This window comes from Pygoscelis adeliae, unplaced genomic scaffold (assembly GCF_000699105.1).
Source record: "Pygoscelis adeliae isolate BGI_AS28 unplaced genomic scaffold, ASM69910v1 Scaffold286, whole genome shotgun sequence".
NCBI classification, from domain to species: Eukaryota; Metazoa; Chordata; class Aves; order Sphenisciformes; family Spheniscidae; genus Pygoscelis; species Pygoscelis adeliae.
The window spans coordinates 6204732-6222070 of record NW_008825076.1 but is presented as its reverse complement, the minus strand read 5'-3'; the positions used below and the strand labels follow the sequence as shown (position 1 = coordinate 6222070).

Genomic DNA, 17339 nt, shown 5'->3' with positions numbered 1-17339 from the left:
TTTATTCACATAGAAACCAGTAAATTTTAGGGTTCGTAGCACAAAACTTTTTGTTAAAAAAAGAAAACAAGCTATGCCATATAGCTTCTTTACTCTCAATAAAATAGCATCATTGCAGTTAAACTTAAGATTACAATAAAAATGACACATTCCAGATTACATCGGTTGGAGCACAATGTGATGAATATAATGAGAAAATCCTTGTCAGAAATTTTACCACAAGGAAATATCAATAGCTAACACCCATATTCTCCAACTAGAAATCAAGAATATTTGAGTAGATCTTGGCATAAAAGGCACAAAACACAAAGCAAAGCATGCTTGTGTCATTTGTCACAAAGAAGCATTGACATTTGTGCAACATGGAAAAAGATCAGCATTTTTCCAGCCTCTTCCAATATCACGGACACTTAGGGAACAGATCTTCCCCTTAATGCCAGCGTATCACTCCCAGTGCAGAAGGCAGTGACTACAAGACAAGAGGAGTATATAGAAGAGAACACATCCGTACCCTCCCAGGAAATCCTAGCTCATACATTGAGGAAGCTGCTGCTATAGTGTTGTTAGTAGTAAATAAATACACTGCAGCCTTTTAATAATACAACCACTGGCAGCTAGCACTTGTGGGAATTATATGAGACTGGTAAGAACATTAACAATGCTGGAAACCCCTCATAAACACAGGTTTACCACCTGCATTTAAATGTGTGATGCCAGCTCCCTCTCTGCTTCAAATAAGCTTTTTTAAAAAAAGTTTGAGTCCTTGAAAGAAAGGACTCTTCAGAAGAGAATGCTGCCTATTGCACAGAGGAATGGCTTTTCTGATTTTAAGGTGCTTCAGAAATACAGATCAAACATCCGTGGTACTTCCTTCTGTAGTGGGCCATCAAACATGCATCTTGTTAGCAGCCTATTTGCTATATTTCTATAACAAGCCTATCCTCATCATCACTGCTAGGGTCATCATACTCAACTCTGGTCTGCTTCCTCATCATCTCTAAACCTCTCTTTTTGTATGCCTTGGAAGGCGTTGCAGCGTAAGTCTTGAACTCGGGGGACCTGAGAGTAATTAGGGGCTTTTTAAAGGTAGTAGTAGCTGTTCCGTGTGGCCTTCCATAGCTATTTGACTGCAGGTGGGCTCCATTCTTGTCTGCGCTTCTGTGAAGGTCAAGGATTTTTTGAGAAAAGTTTGCCCGCTCTGTGTATTCTGTAGTGGGTAATTTAGCCCCTGTGACTGCCTCAGGAAGAGGCTCTGCTTTTGATCCGAATAGACGTGAACATCCAGGCTGGGAACTGGGAGCTGAGTTTTCTTTTGGAGACGAATATGTGTTTTCTTCAATTGGAGGTTTCTCCCTTCCTGAGGCCTGGGTCACCGGGTCTAACGTACCGATTCTTTGACTCTCTGACTCTACATTTAGTATGTTTTCCTGGCTTGCTTCTAGATGTAAGGAAAGAGGACCAGTAGTCTCTGAGTTTGTGCTGTCAGGGTGATCACCTGTGCCTGTATTTGTAAAACCAGAAGGGCAAGACCAAAAAGAAGATGCCGTTGAGTCACTCTGAACGTTTGGCTGTGACTCCCCTGGGACTGATCGCTGAAGCACAAGTGGTTGTGGCACTAAAGAGCAGATTTCCACATCACCGCTGACTTGCTGCATGGCTGTATTAACTGTGGATGAAAAGGAATGAGCTGTCATAGATATTTCCAGAGGAGCTGTAACGTTCTGAAGAGAGACGTTTGTTCTTGTGTGTTCCCTGATTTGCCCAGAAATGTCCTGTAGAAATTAGGGGGGGAAAGAAATTTACATTTAAAATTTTCAATCCAGAGCAATTCCATCCTTTATAAAAGTGCAATGATAACTAAGTTGACTATATCAGTAGAAAACATTTACCTCTGCTATAACTCCTATCAGCTGAGTAATTAAGCATCACGTCAACCTTTTTTTATACAACTGTGATTATATTTGCACTCTTTTTTTTTTCATTACTGCAGACCAAGTTACTCATCCCTCTTTTGATGAGAAAACCTTTTTTTTTTCTCCCAGTGTGTGTGGGAGGTGTAGTAAAGGATGTATTTTTTCCTCAGGTTTCTTTTTTTCTTGGTTAGGTGAAAGATCATGCTAATAATTGATGGATGACAGGGGTTAGGGGTTTCAAGCTGCATTCTTATGTATGGTCTAGGATGGTGTTCTTTTCATTAAGATATTTTAATATACATATTGCAGCAATGTTTGTGCAATGTAGGAGGAAAGGGTTGTGGTGAGTGTGTAAGAAATATTACAATGTCTGAGGTGGTGAGATATGTGTAGGAAATAAAATTACTTCGTAAAAAACATTTTAAGGATTAGGTTCCTAAATACGATACTGCTTATGCTACGTGAAGAACCAGTGCTCATGCTACATAACAGCAGTCTGGCTCAGTAGCTTTTGTCTTCAAGTGTGGCCAGCAGAAGACTAGGGAAAAGTACAAGAATTGGGGTGAGCACAGACTGCTCCCAGCAGCCGTGCTGACAGCTGTACAACATGCATTGTTTGCAGCACGTGCAGATGTGTCTAAGGCCCCTTCTAGCTAACGCAGCCATCGGTAGCATTGAAACCACAGCGGCACTGGCTTCCACAAAGGGCTAAAGAAATCCCGTTGCGATGCTGGATACACATTCTTCCCATCGCTACGTGGCCGTTACTACCCTCCCCACTTTTCTAGTTTCAAGTTTACTGTCTCTGTCTCGGGATGCTCTGTGCTACATCTACTGGCACCTCCGACATCAGTGCTAATCGATCCTCTGACAGCAAGCACGAGAAACAGCCTTTCTAATTGATGCAAGTTTAATTGTTCTTTTAAAAAAGCTAATTCTAACATTAGTAAGTTTTCGTTACATTTTTAACCCCAAAAATACCTTTAACACACTTTTAAACAAAATCTGTGATACAAAGTAGTCTCAACTTGAACCTTGAAACAGCTGAATATAATTCAAGTTTTAATTACCAATATCTTTTTTTTCTTTTAATAAAAAGTAATACATGAGTTAAGGTACAATACCTACTTTTTTATCCATTTTGTCTTTTTGATTAACATGGTTCAGATTTTCAGTATGGGAAAATATTCCTGAGTTATTCTTTCCTTCTTTTTTCCTTCTGCAAAGTGGCTTGTCTGAGGTGGAACAAGATGTGTCTTTTTGCTGGTGTAGGTAATTTTCTATTGAAAAGAGGTTGAAGAAACTTTTACTTTGATTTTTTATTCCCCCACATGCTAGAACGTACTAAATTTCTCATCATATCACTGAACTAACTTCTATGTTTTTACTATTTTCTGTAAATCTTTATTCTAAGCCTGATACATTTTCTCATTTACTGTATATGTGTTTGGGTTTGGGGTTTTTTTACTGGCCATTACTGTCCTGAAAAGTAATAGCTAGTCATATCTGCTGTGAACGAACACAAGGTATTGTCCCTGCTTCCAAGATGGTTGTGGCATAAACATCATTTGCATTAATACTGCTAATTAACCGGGGGCGTGGTCATTGGAACACAGAAGACAAGTCAACACACCAAACTCATTTCGCACTGCAAACATGCAGTCTTGTTTCAGAAACTGATAAAGATCCATCTTAAAACTGTTTAGGCTTCTTGCGGAAGGTTATTTTGAGCTATTTCTTTTTAAAATGCCCTCCTAATTGTCAAATTCACATATGTAAGTATGTGCACGAAAAGCATCGTGCGTTCAGTTCTGAAAATGCGTGAGATGTTTGTATTTTTACTTGCAGAACATACTGAAGGACAAAAGTGGTTTTGCAGTTCCATGTGGAACAGGTGCATATCAGAGATACCGCTAACATTCGTTCTCTTAAAAAATAAACATTCAATACATTAAAAAATATTCAAAATACTTACCTTGTACCTTTGATTGAGGAGAATGACACTTCTTATACTTATTAAATTTACAGGGTTGTGATGAATAGCCCTTTTTCAAAGCATCCGGTGTTCTATTTGGAAAATAGTGCCGCTTGCTTAGTCGGTTCAACTGAGCATATCCATGTACGTGCCTCCCTCTGTACCTGCATTGCCAATGGCATTGAAAGGGTAAAGAAATACGTGCTGTTTAAAAGCAGCCAGAGTAGAATAGTACCACATCATCAGGTAAATTTAAGTCTAACAGCAATTTATTACAGTGAAGGAGATGTTTGTTTATGTCAACTCAAAAAAAAAATCAGGATTTTAGGCAAGAGACCCACAATTATTTTATTAAATTTTTCCTCAGTAGGATTCAGTAAATCCTTGGTTTGCTAAGAGAAAAGGATTCAGGAATAACAGATTCTTTTTCCTATATCTGGAATTTTAAAACAACATACTTCATAAAGACTTGTATCGCACAGGAATCACCTGAGACTGCATAGTTGTTGGCTTTTTTACTTTTCATTTCACTTCTTATGTGCTACCTATTTATCATCACTAATGAACAACATAAGTATTTCAGTTATTTAGAAAACTCATGCTGAATAATCCAACTTTGCTTTGTTTTCTGCTCTAGCTAGATCTTTCAGTAACTCTTAATGATTGAGACTAGAGTACATTGGAAGGTCCCATTCCTGTATCAATAGAATCAGTCACTATACACAGAGTAATAAGTAAATCTAAAAGGACGTGCTTATTCAGGTGTTTGGTGTAATAGAAAAATATATTACATTTAATAATTAATAGCTTGGCCAGTTAGCTACTAATATGTATGACCTGAGCTTTCAGGACTCTGTACTCAATTGAGTCCCTCTACTTATTTGATACAGTCAAAGAAATAAATTCTGAGACCAGCAGGAAAAAAAGAATGAAACAAAACAAAAAAACACCCAAAAACCAAACCAGAAAAAAGTCCTAGAAGAACGTCACTGGACTGGATAACATAGACCCGAGTCTTCTATTTTTGTTCTTACGATCCTGCAAAATTGCAGTGCTGTTTGCCAAACTAGACACGGTGATTAAGTTACTGACACCGATTTGTCCACAAGGGAGTCACTCTGTCTGACTTTGGTCATGAAATAAAATAAAAGGGGTGTATGCACACAGTATGTGTTTCTTATTGAAGCAATTCATCAGACATTCTGCTACCCCACACTCTTGAAAGATTAGAGGCTAAATCTTCCACTGATACCAACTCCCATTAAATACGGAGAAACTGTGCTGATTGATACAATGTGCCTTTGACAGTTTTATACTCAAATTCTTCCTGCTTGATCCTTTAAACTACAGATGGTTTTGTTAGTTTGTGTTAGAACTTGATATTTATTCTTCTGCACTCTCTTGCGATAGAGAGGATATAGATCTTCTGAGGACAAAAGGGTCTCGCGCACTGCTTTTAGCTGTAACAGGATTAAAAACTGAAATATTTTGGTTCCCTTCAGACAAAAGGAAATACTGACAGTTTTGACAGATAAGAATAATTTCTAAAGCATAGTGAGAGTCAACTGACCAGTCATCATCTTTCTTTGGTATATGTCTGTTTTGCTTAGAAAAGTCTGTTCCTGATCGTAAACAACACACTGATATTTTTTTGTAGCTTACCGTTGTGGAACTGCTGCAATGTGGGAATAGCTCTTTCCGAGAGATTTATTTTTTCCCTCAATTTTGACAAGGTTGAATTTTGGGGATGACTTTTTATTTTCTGTGGACTTTTTACACCCATTTTAGCAAAATTATGTCTGTATCTTGGAAAGCTGAAAACCATATTCCTTACCATTTTGGGGTGACTTTAATCTTTTTCTGTTTGTGGCTCCTCTTGAGTTTATTTGTTGAGAGTTTTTCCTTTTTGCAAACTACTGTTTTCTTCTTTTGCTCCGAAATATTTTTGAAAGCACCACCAGGAGCGGCTGAGCTTAACTGTTGAGAATATCGGGAAGAAATGAAGTACATGAAAATTGCAAATTACATTAACTGAGAGATTGGAAATCTATGCTCTTTTTAAACAGCACTGAATAGCATAGTTTTAGTTTTTGCTAATCACTTTGTCCATCTACTTTTATAATTAAAACAACTCACTGCTTTTGTGGATCTTCTTTCATATGTGTATGTTCTTTCATATTCTTCCTATATAAAAAGTAAGCTTAGTCTTACAAAGCTGTTCTAGGCTCTGTACAGACAGACTAGTCTATCTTCACTTACCTAAAAAAGAAAAGCATTCAAGCCTTAAACACTTTACAGGGTATAAATACAATTTGGTTTTTCTGACATTTCAGTGTATCTAAATGATGAGAGATCTAGTACGCAGTCTCTTTGACTCCAAGTATCTCCAAGTATAATAAAGTCTTGACATTAATGGCCTACTTAAGTCCTACTCTAATTCAAATATTCTCCTAAAATGAAAGCAGTGAAATACATATGCTGTTACAGAAGAATATAAAATATACTCGTAAGGGGAAAAATCAAGAAATAGAAATACATTCTTCTGACTAGACAGCATTCCTACTGAAATTCCCAAGTGAAAGAAACTTAAATATTCACACAAAAGTATGTATTTTTCATGCATCAAATGAATGTGTAACTTATAAAAATATAAATTGTAAATTCTGTATCGACAAATGCTGGTAAATGTCCATAAATATACTTTTGATAATCCTTTTATTATTCTATTCTTTTTTTTTTTGGGGGGGGGGGGGTGTCAGCCAATTACACCCTCTTGAGAAAGGAAATAGGATTATTAATATTACCTCCTGCATCTGTTGTCCTTTAGAAAAGGATGAAACCACTGTTTTTAAACTCCTGTTTGTTAAGCCATATGCCACAGTCTTGCTAATATTTTTCATTTTGAAAATAGAAATATCGTATTTTGACAGTGTGCCTTCATCGCCAGATTCCTTGTCACAGGTATGCATGGAGGAGTAAACAGAGTCTGCATTCCCCTTCTGCTCAGCAGGCAGAGGAAGGCTTCTTGTTAAACAACACCAAGTTAATCGAGGTTCAGCATTTAGTGACGGGAAGGTGCTCTTCGCGCTTGATACTGTTAAACTTCCAGAGCAGCTAGTCAGATTATTGTGGGGTAGCGCTGGGAATTTTTTACAGTGAGTGGTGAGAGTGTGGCAATAAAAAGTGCCAAAAGAATGGCAAAAAGAAGTGGGGTTGTCTGTTGAGCTCTGAGAATGCTGCGTATCCTGCAGTGCTGGTGAAATGTCCTTAAGAATGCATGGGCTTCCACCTCTGTCCCACCCCACGATCGCTGGCTCTGCACCCTTGCTAGAAGCTGACGTCATTATCAAAGAGTCACTTCCTGAGCAAAGATGATGTAAAACCTTCCTCTCTTCTTTGATGTCAGCTGATATGAAAAAACCACTTGTATACATAGAAGTAAAGCATATTCTCTTCTTTGGGGTCTGTGTAGAGGAAGTAGTTATGCTCATCCACTTCTCTTCTGTTTGCCTTTGATAATTTAATTTATTTTTGTTCTGTTTGTTTTTCCAAGCATCTCGTATAATATCCTGCTGCCTGAAGTTTTGGTTATAAAAAGTGTTATCTGCTGTGGTTAAGATATTTGTTGTTTCTGAACAGATTGGTGAACAAAATGCTGGAGTTTTCCAGTTGGCATGTACGTTCCATCGTAGCTCTCCTTTGCTGGCCTTTTGTCTCACTTCAAATTTTAAAGGGGACCAAAGCAGATCATTAGAATGAGAGCTGAGTGATCCGCCGTTGGAAGAGCAGGGGGGGTTGGTTAAGGTGTCTGTCACAGATGTGCAAGGTGTAATCTCCTGTTCTGATCTAAGCAAAAGTGACAAATCTGAGGCTCTCTTGTCTTGCGGCAATTTAAGGATATATTTTGGAGAAAAGGCATTTTGTTGTGGGACTGGAGTTAAATGACCAGGTTGCAGATGATGGATTTTAGAAGACGCATCAACAGCATTGTCGCTGAAAAGTGGTACTTTTGCTCCTGTTTTCACAAGACATGTTTTGACATCTTTATCTGTTGCATTGTGCAAGGCAAAAGAATTGCAATCACTTCCCCTTAATTCAGGCCCTAAAAATCCCACAAATGAAGCTCTTGAGATACCTGCTGAATGTGAAAGAAGGTTAGCATCACTATAATTAAGAGCTTTTGTGGGGAGTTTGATTGTTTCCGTATATTCCACATTCTCAGTACCTCCAGTGGATTCATTAATTCCTGTGCTTAATTTTTGCTCCTCTGCTTTACTGGAGAATTTCACTGGTGCTGTGGAAAGACACTGAGTGCTAGTGCAGTAGACTCTCTCTGCTTCGTTTGCTGCATTGTTTTCACTACTGGGACTAGGGCAGGACTTCGAAATAATGTTTAGCGTCTTCTCCACTTCAAATTTCAGCTTCTTTCTTTCTGATGGTAAATTCTGGGATTTCCCTGCGGCTTCTCTGTTGTTGTTGCAGCGGACCCACGGGGGTGTCAGAGCGTGCTGGCCCGTCTCCTTATTCCTGCTACGGTTTCCATAATTGTTTGAAGTGCTTTTACGATCTGATTCAAATGTACTGGATTCTTTTCCAGGGCTTGGGTTTTCCCATTTGCTACTCTGTACTGGCAACCAGTCATCACTCCTCCTGCTAGCGTTCAGCTGACACTGAGTATTTTGAAGCCTGAGCTCACAACTGCTTGGAGCTCGTAACGGGCTGTTGCCACCTGTGTATTTATCTGTGTCACTGCCGCTGAGGTCTTGGGAAGTTTTGCTCATTACAGTACGTGCAGTAGCATTTACTGAACGTGATGTCTCCATTACATAGGTTACACTGTCTGCAGTTTTCTCGGAGGACACATTCTGTAGAATATGATTACCATTAGTACGGGTTTCTGATTTACCAGTGTTTAAACCTGTTGTCACAGAGGAAAGACTGTCACTTACAGAGCTCCTGCCGTCTCTTTCCTCAGTAATTTCAGTACTGCTGACTGATTCCTTTGAATCAGGAGTGAAGCTTGTAATATCTGTAATCTTATTCCCCCTTTGTTTAATTTTCTTGGCATTTTGACTGCTTTTCATTTTTTGGTAGATTTTCTTAAATGTTTCATCTCCATACATTTGCCATTTTTCCTGAGAGAACATCTTTAACTTCCTTTGATTGTGTTTCTTATTTTTAGCACTGATTACTTCTCCGGCCCCAAGCTTTTTACTCCCTTGCAACTCCTCAGGCGGAGGATGATGATCAACCACATTACTTAGTGGCAAATCATCCACTGCTGTTTGTCTGACGAGAGCTCGGGGATGACTGTTAGGAAAATCCACTGAATTTGCAGCAAGGTTGTTGCTAGGCAGCAAACTAGCAGTGCCTGTGTTTACAGACTGCTTAGTAAGAGAAAGTGGGTTTGAACAACCTGCTTTGTCATGTGCCACTCTTGTGCCCTCCACAAACGGCAAGGAGTTGCTTCGTGTAACAGGCACCGTATCTACCGCTGTGGAGAACTGGGTGGGGACTGAATGAAAAAACATTGGCTTGCATTTTTCTAGGGGTGCAAAGGTAGATTTTGCTGAACAAAGGGAAAGATTCTTTTTCCTATTTACATCACAAGTTCTGATGTCAAAATGGAAAGAGTCTTTGTATGTATAAGGCATTGGCAGATCGATGCTTCCCTGTTTAGAAAGGACAGTTTTCCTGGGCCTTACGTTGTCTAACTGGGTATCATCCACCACACTTTTGTTATGAGAAATAAGTTTTGAAATGTGTTCTTCCAGCCTCTTTTTCTCTAGCATCAAGGCTGTAGCTTTCTCAGCTGCCTCGAGCTTTGCACTGCTTCCGGAGGTACACCTTAAGCTGCTGGAGGCAGTTTCATTTTCCAGTTCTGTGCTGTGCTCACAGAGACTATGCAACGGGCTGGATGATGCCATCTGTTGTTCTGTACTATCAGAGCGTGACAGATACCCTGAGTCAGTGCTCTCACACTTCTTTAGCTTGCAGTCAAATGGCTTGTAATCCCACTGCTTTTCTGACGAGGTTGCTTGCTGCCTTTGCAACTGCATGTGCTTATTGGCTGTTGGAGTTATTTGCTCCTGTATCTTCTTTCTCTGGCACTGACCATTTGGCAAAGCTCCTGGAGATGATAAACTTTGAGGTTCTCTCTCAGGACCCCCCTGATTAGCCTTTGAACTAAAGGACTGGTTCGTTGTTTCCTGATTTTCTGAAGCAAATGATGAATTGCTTGCTGCTGGCAGTGAAAGGTCATTAAGAAGTTTCTTAGTGTCTGTTCCAGCACTGGTCTCTGAACTCATTTGTTTCATCTGTATCCCCTTGTCTTCACAGGTGCTACTGAGTAGTTTGCTGCCTTGATGTGAGGTGATGCTCTCTGTTGATTTCTCGGGTTGCTCCAACACGCCGCTGTTGTCAGAGTCTGAGGGCAGTCTGGTATTGTTGACGTGTGTTTGAGTTCTTCTGTGTTTATACAAATTGCTTTGAGTTTTAAATGCAATACCACAAGTGGTGCATGGAAAGGGCCTCTCTCCTGTGTGAGAGCGAATATGTTTCTCAAGGACACTTGGCTTCAAACAATCTCGTCCACAGTGTTTGCAGATATATTTCCCAGCTTTTTTTAATTTTCCTGGGCTTCCAATAGATGCATTTACACAAGAATTCGGTGACGATAAAACTGGTAAAGTGCTCACTATGTTCAATGTTAGAGTTTGCCCAAGTTGTTTCTGGAAAACTGACTGAGGCTGATCTGTGCCTTCTGAAGGAACAAGTGGATTCAGGATTAGAGGTATGTTACTGCTGTCTAGATTTACACAGCTCCTAGCAGTCACTAACTGACTGTTTGGCTGAAAGCATCCTGCCTGGACGGGCTGATAGAGCGGTATGGTAAGGGCTTTTAGATACACAGGCTGAGACAGCGCTTGTTCCTGGTGAGGGATCACACTGCCTTGGCTGAGATCTGAAGAACCCTGTGCAGGCTGAAGAGAAGAGGTTGGAACTGGTCGATCTGCTAGTGCCACTGTAAAACCAGGCTGCTTCTGTGCCTCCATTTCAAAGGTTATCTGCCATATGCTCATGTATCTGTAGGGGAGGGGAAAGAAAACAAGTAGGAATCTTCAGATAGCAAAGTAAAATAAGCACTTTCAACTGCTGGACTGGGAAAGCTAGCAATTAAGGATATCACAAATCTTATATACAGGCATTATACAGACAATTATTACTTCATTTTCCAATTGATTGGTCTCACATTTCTTAGCTAGGAATTAAAGTTCGGTACCGTGTAAAGAACAGTGAACATTGCACTTAAAACCTACAGTAAGTACCCAAAGTATTAGAAATAAATCTGAGTATCAGATTTGCAAATGGAGGCTCTCAGCACCCCAGAAATAAATACAACTTTAATTTTCTGGAACCATATTCCCATTACATGTTTGTCCCATGTTTTTTAATTTAAGAATTTACGTTAATAAATGTTAATATAGAAGCACAGAACAATTAAGGTCAGAAGGGACCTCAGGAGGTCTCTAGTCCAAAAGCCTGCTCAAAGCTGAGTTAGCACTGGGGGCAGATGAGGTCGCTCAGGGTGTTTTCTGGTCTGGTTTTGAAAACCTCTGAGGATAAAAACTGCACAGGTTCTTTGGACGACCAGTTCCAAACACAGGACATAAAACATGACTGCATATTATCTGTGTTTACCCAATTTAAGTGAGCTAAGGCTGAACACATTGCAACAAGTGGTGCAAAATGAAAACACGTGAACAAAATGAAACTGATGTCCCGTTTTACAAGTGAGACTTACATAAATATGTACAAAGTAGAAAAGATGGTATCAGAGAAAAATAGTGGGATAAATTAAAGCTGTCTTTTGTGTAGCCCAAATTAATTTTGTCTAATTAAAGGCGATATTGTGGTATACTGCTTATTTTTAGATGCTTTCAATGCCAGATGAAAACATTTTGTAGACACAGCTTTTGGAAAAAGTGAACCTATTCTTATGAAATCTGTCCAAATATATTCAGGGTTGGTGCCGGTCCAGACTACTTCTTATTTTAACAAAAAATGGTCTTGTCTTTTTTCTTTCTTTGAAACAAACTAGGAAACTATCAAAATAAGCTAGTTGAAAATTATTTTTGGAAGAGCTGATAGACGCATCTGCATAACCTCTTGTAATTATAGTTTGGGTGAAAATCGGAAGGTGATCTGTGAATGTTTATTCAAATTCTTAGTCAGCTATACTCACAGCTCTCTATCCATTGGCTGTTATGAATAATAGGCTGTTCTTGTGCAAACAGTCTTAAAAACCCCATTTGAAATAACACAATCAGTGGCTAAATGTGAAATCTGCTATTTGTTGCCTTAGTGCATAATCTGTAGTGGTGTTTCTGTACCTTCCTTGGATCATTTCAATACGTAATCATTACTGGGAAACAGTTAAAAAAAAATACTCAAAAACATTGTTTAAAATTTGGACTGGTTCCATATGACACACACACACTGTGTTACTGTTACACAAAGCAAAAGCTCTGCTGCATGTAGTTACTGAGAATTTTGCAAATAATTTACGTAAAGGAGAAACGGCAAACTCAATTTAATTGGTTTTGAGTATTCCTCAGTTACTATTAGAGCAGTTAATAAAGCTGGTAAGTTGATATCAAGTTAGATGGAGATCCAAGAGAATTTCTGTTACTTCACAACTGAAAATGATAGCGTCTGACTCACGTCACATGAAAAAAATGGGAAAATAACTTTCTATTAATGATCAAATGGAACAGGTTACGGTCAATGAGTTATGCGCTCAGTAATAAATATAATTAGCATCTCAATATATAGACGAGGAATTCAGGTAGTTTTCATATTAAATGTATGCACCATTGAAACTGAAAGATAAAGCAAGCCTCTTGGTTATCAGTCTTCTGCAAAGGAAAAGGTTTTGCATATTAGGATATTGCCTTTAATCCCACTGATTATTTCATCCCTATGTGTAGCTCACAACACAACTGTAAATACTTGTCTCCTTGAGCAACAGAAAACTAATGTACCAAGAACCTGGTACCTATTACTCCGCGCTCCTCACTCGGCACCACTTCTGGAAGTTCTGTTGCTGGCTGGCAACTTATGTTTCACAGCCAAGGCTTCTTCCAGTTTCTCTCTGATCTGTTTTGCTTCTTGCAAGAATTGGAAAAGTGGGGTTAAAAACAGCAATGCAGTCCCTAGGATGCGTTCTCTGACTTTCCTTCTGGTCATGAGCAAGGCCATTAGCTTCTCTGCATGCATTACGTGCATCAACAAAACTGCTGATGAGCCACTGAAGCAACTGTGTTGCTACCAACTAGCAGTGGGCTCAGGGTTAGACCATTTACGGGAAAGGTATCGGTGCCCGATGGGATTCTTTGTCTTCACCCAAAGATTTTAGTGAAATAAAAGTCCCAGAAAACAACCTGATCTCCGCACAGCAATGTGTTAGATTTTGCCTTTTCTCCTTTCTCATGATTTATAAATCAAACTCGGTTATCAAGCATGGACTTTTCTTGTCCACTTCAGCGATTTCTACGTGGAGCAATCACTTCACTGCCTTTGTAATATAGGTATTGACTATATTGATAAAAGAATGTTAAAAGAATGTGGCTTGTTAAAGGAATTAAGCTATTATCCATATTCTGCAGTGCGGTTAACACTACAGGATAAAAGTGGCTTTCTCTAATTTGCAAAGTGAGGTTATAGACATTTCAAATCCATTTAAGATGGTTCTTAAGCTATACAGTCACCTTTATTTATAGCAATTTAAACGCAGCATACAGTCAAAACAGCAGCAAGTGATAAGACATGAGCCAATGGTACTCATAAACTAAGCATGCAGTAGTTTTTCCAAAGATGTGAAAATAAAAGTTGAAGGGAAAAAAAATATGCTGCAGAGACAAAGACCCCAAGAAGAAAAGTGAAGTCTGAATACCATGTAGCTTAGAACATTTAACAAGTACCACATCAGATGAAACAAGTCATAGTATTTATGCTCCCTGCCTTCCCCTGGAGGGAAGTGTGGAAATGCGGAGTTTACATTTCCACTCCAATAAGCCTGCTCCAGTGTCACAAACTGTGTCCTCTCTTTGGCTCTCCTCATGCGCATGCATAGTTGGTGGGCCCTTCAAGGCCAGGCTGTAAGTTAGTAGGACTCACGGTGGACAGCTGTTTTTAATACGAATCCTGTAGTTCCAAAGTACCAGACTCTGTGTAATTTCGCTTATTCTGTTAAGTTTCTGGGGCCCAAAATACAGTGTAATTCTGAGAATCATTTCAGTGCTCTCTAATGGTCTACAAAGAAAATACTTAAATGATTACAGAAAATTTAAGGGAAAGTTTTAACTAATGCTAAACAATTAAACTAAATGGTGATACACAATCTCATTACTTTTAAGAGTTTAATAATCCATTTCTACCAGCTGTGGTAGTTTGCTGCTTTTCACAGCAAACAAAAGATACTTTCTTCCTAAGTGAAACTTCTGTGGCATGTATTCTGCTGTGGCCAGTATGATCATACTTTTCACATCTGTCATTTATATACCAAAAAAGCCACTATATTTCTTTGTACATTGACAAAAATACCTCATCGCAAACTCATTCTACCCCAAGGCTAATTTCTGGGTAGCCCTTGCCTAAAGTAGAAAAACTTCCTTTGTTGATTATCCCCCAGGCTCTGTTACTGAGCATCTACCTGGTGTTCTGAGCTCAATTTGTAACTTGTAGCATCGAACTACTAGTATAAAAACGTGATCCTAATTAGATAAGGGAAAATTTCCAATAAACAAAACTAAAAGCAGTATTTGGCCTGTCCAAAATGTTCCAAACTAGTTTCTTAAGCTATCAAAACTGGTCAATAAAATTCCATCTAAATACAATTATTTTGTTCCTAGTTTTAATTATACCTTCAGGTACACACCATAGGTAGGTCTGTGGAACACTGAAAAGTCAGAAAGTGGAGTAGTTTCTGACAACAATCCAGCGTAGCAGAAACTGTCTTATTCTGTATACGAGAATAAGTATAAAGTATTTTAATAAGGGGGGGTGGTATAAAAAACTCATTTTAAATCCAATGTGTTCCTCTTTTCTATATAACTTTTTCCTTAATTCCAAATATATTTTATAAGATTTGCTTCATTTTATCAGCACTGTTGTTATAATCTTGGATTATACAACCAAAAGATTTTTGTCTTCTGCATGGCACACGTAAATGCACTGTCAGCTGCCCATCATTGTTAATAAAATCATTAAACAAACATGTAACCACTTATTTCCTGCACTTACACAGAATTTTTTGACACACCATTGAGAGGAGCATCATAGTCTTCGAGCAGATGCAGTGCTCAATCCCCTGGCTTGGTCTACAGAGATACTCTGTAGACATGATAGTTAGTTTATTTTTGTAACCACACAGAAGCAGCTTTTCAACACTCTGAACATACATCATATACTATATCATATTAGAAGTCTTTGCCTTTTTTAAAAGCTTTTGGTGATCCCTACCTTACATATAATACCAGAGAGCATACAGAAGTGGAATCCTCTTTAGTCTGTAAATAATTTTAGCTTACGTACCTTTTATTGAGCCAGGCATTTCAGCAAAAGGAGTCTCATTTCTGTCAATACTTGATGCAAGCAGAAAGAAACGAGGACAAAGACTTGAAACAGATTAGAAGTAGGAAGTTGTTTTTTTCTTTTTTTTTGCATTGGTGTCACAGTAACAACCTTCAGAAAACAGGAAGAGATGAAACAGAAGAAAATGAAGTGGCGTTTCAATCTCTTCGTATCCTTTATCATTTTTCATGTAGGAACCTATAAACAGAATCGGCTGTCTTCGAAATGTAGGCATTTTGTACACTGCATTCAATTGTATCATTCGGTGAAACACACGGATACAACGGTAGAATTTTTTTCTTTATACCCCTAAAGGTAATTTGCTTATAACTTTACAGTAAAGATCTCTCTTAAAATGTATTGGAAAAGAAAAGAATGGTGGAGAGAAGACACTTGCTACATAGGAAATGCTAAACTCATCCAGCGTGGGTGTTATCCACCAGCTTCTTCTAATGGTGCCCCGCGGCAGGGCAGAAAGCAGTAACAGGAAGGAAAATACTTCAAGAATGTTAAAAGTGTTTAGGTCGTGCTCAACAAACCTCCCTAAAATTTGTGACAAGCTGTCGGGAAAACAGGATTAGGGGACAGTCAAGAGAAGTGAAAAGATCATTTTAAGAGTTTAGATTTCGTTTGTGGGTTGACTTCGTAGAGAGTCCTCGGATAAAGCAATCGGCAGAGCCAAGGTGTCCTCTTAGGGGGAGAGCTGTTCTTTATGCAAACACCTGTTTAAAATATGGACTGGAATGGCTGGTTCCTCCACTGCTATTAGACAAAGTAAATCCCAAACTGGAATATGCATTCCCTATAACGTTACAAAATCAGTGCATCTGGCCTGTAAAATTTCCTTAGGAACACTGTATTTTGGAAGATGTAACTTTGAATCTGGTTATAACTTACCGCAACGAGCATCTGCCCAATTCAGATAGCTGCAGCCGGTATCTTGTAAATTGGATGGTGGTGAAACTAATATTATGATTGTTTGTCCAATATCCACTTCAGCGGAAGCTCTTTCTTTTAGTAATTCAGATGATAGACTAATGATGGAGGTGTCAATGGATTTTCATTCTACACAGCTTTATTGATCTTGGAGAGTTTTACCTGTTGTTTGGATTGCTTTCAGTTTGTTTGTGGACCCTATTTTAGTAGGCCTCTAATTTTGGAGGTAGATAAGTATTTCTGTCCTATTCTTCCTATCTTTCTTCCCTGTCATTTAGTTATTCAGGGGGCAAAAAAGCTCTTAACAGGGCCTAGTATTGTTGCTTAAAATCCTTCTAGTTTCTATTATACCCTGAAATGCTCCCAGTAATTGGTAATGGCACTGCACACGCTGAAAATCAGTGGATCTAGAAAACTACTTGACATTGTGAACTGCTTTGCAGTGACTCATGCTTCTGTTCCACAGACTCATTCTGTCCATATGGATAAAACTACATGCAGCAACCAGTTTCAGCTCTTCTGGGAGAGACTTTCCTAAAGGAATGGATTCTCACATATAAGTGAGATCTTCTGGAGGATTATTGCATGCTACGCTCAACAAACTAACAGAGAAAAAAAGATGCGCATCTTCTAACAGGATACTGGCATGAATCAAATCATACGAACAGATGATAATGGGCATTTTACATAACCAGTCAAAATTAGTTTCTCTTCAGTTTTACCACATATCTGAAGTCTGTTATATTTTATTCCACTTTGAGACTGACTATTATTATTTTAAGTTAAGATGAACTTACTTAAAAGGGACACTTATTTTAAACAGTACTAATAATTCCAGCAGTATGCTGGAACTAATAACAACTCTAAAACATATATAAGCT

General features: G+C 38.7%; 1 protein-coding gene across 1 annotated transcript; it reads right to left on the bottom strand.

Annotated features, from left to right (window-relative positions):
* Positions 1-917: 917 nt before the first annotated feature.
* ZNF831 (zinc finger protein 831) lies at positions 918-10943 on the bottom strand. Its single transcript, XM_009326788.1, has 5 exons — positions 6693-10943; positions 5723-5865; positions 3889-4052; positions 3042-3193; positions 918-1772 (listed from the first exon to the last, which is right to left on the bottom strand). Exons 1-5 carry the CDS (start codon positions 10941-10943, stop codon positions 918-920), a joined length of 5565 nt encoding a protein of 1854 aa, XP_009325063.1.
* Positions 10944-17339: the final 6396 nt, after the last annotated feature.

Bases quoted from the DNA above. Each gene is read 5' to 3' on its own strand.
- ZNF831 (XM_009326788.1), bottom strand. From the start codon at position 10,943: ATGGAGGCACAGAAGCAGCCTGGTTTTACAGTGGCACTAGCAGATCGA. The intron at 4,053-5,722 runs GTAAGGAATATG...TTGGCAATGCAG, and splicing joins ATTAAAGTCACCCCAAAATG to GTACAGAGGGAGGCACGTAC. The intron at 1,773-3,041 runs GTAGGTATTGTA...TAATTTCTACAG, and splicing joins AAGACAAAATGGATAAAAAA to GACATTTCTGGGCAAATCAG.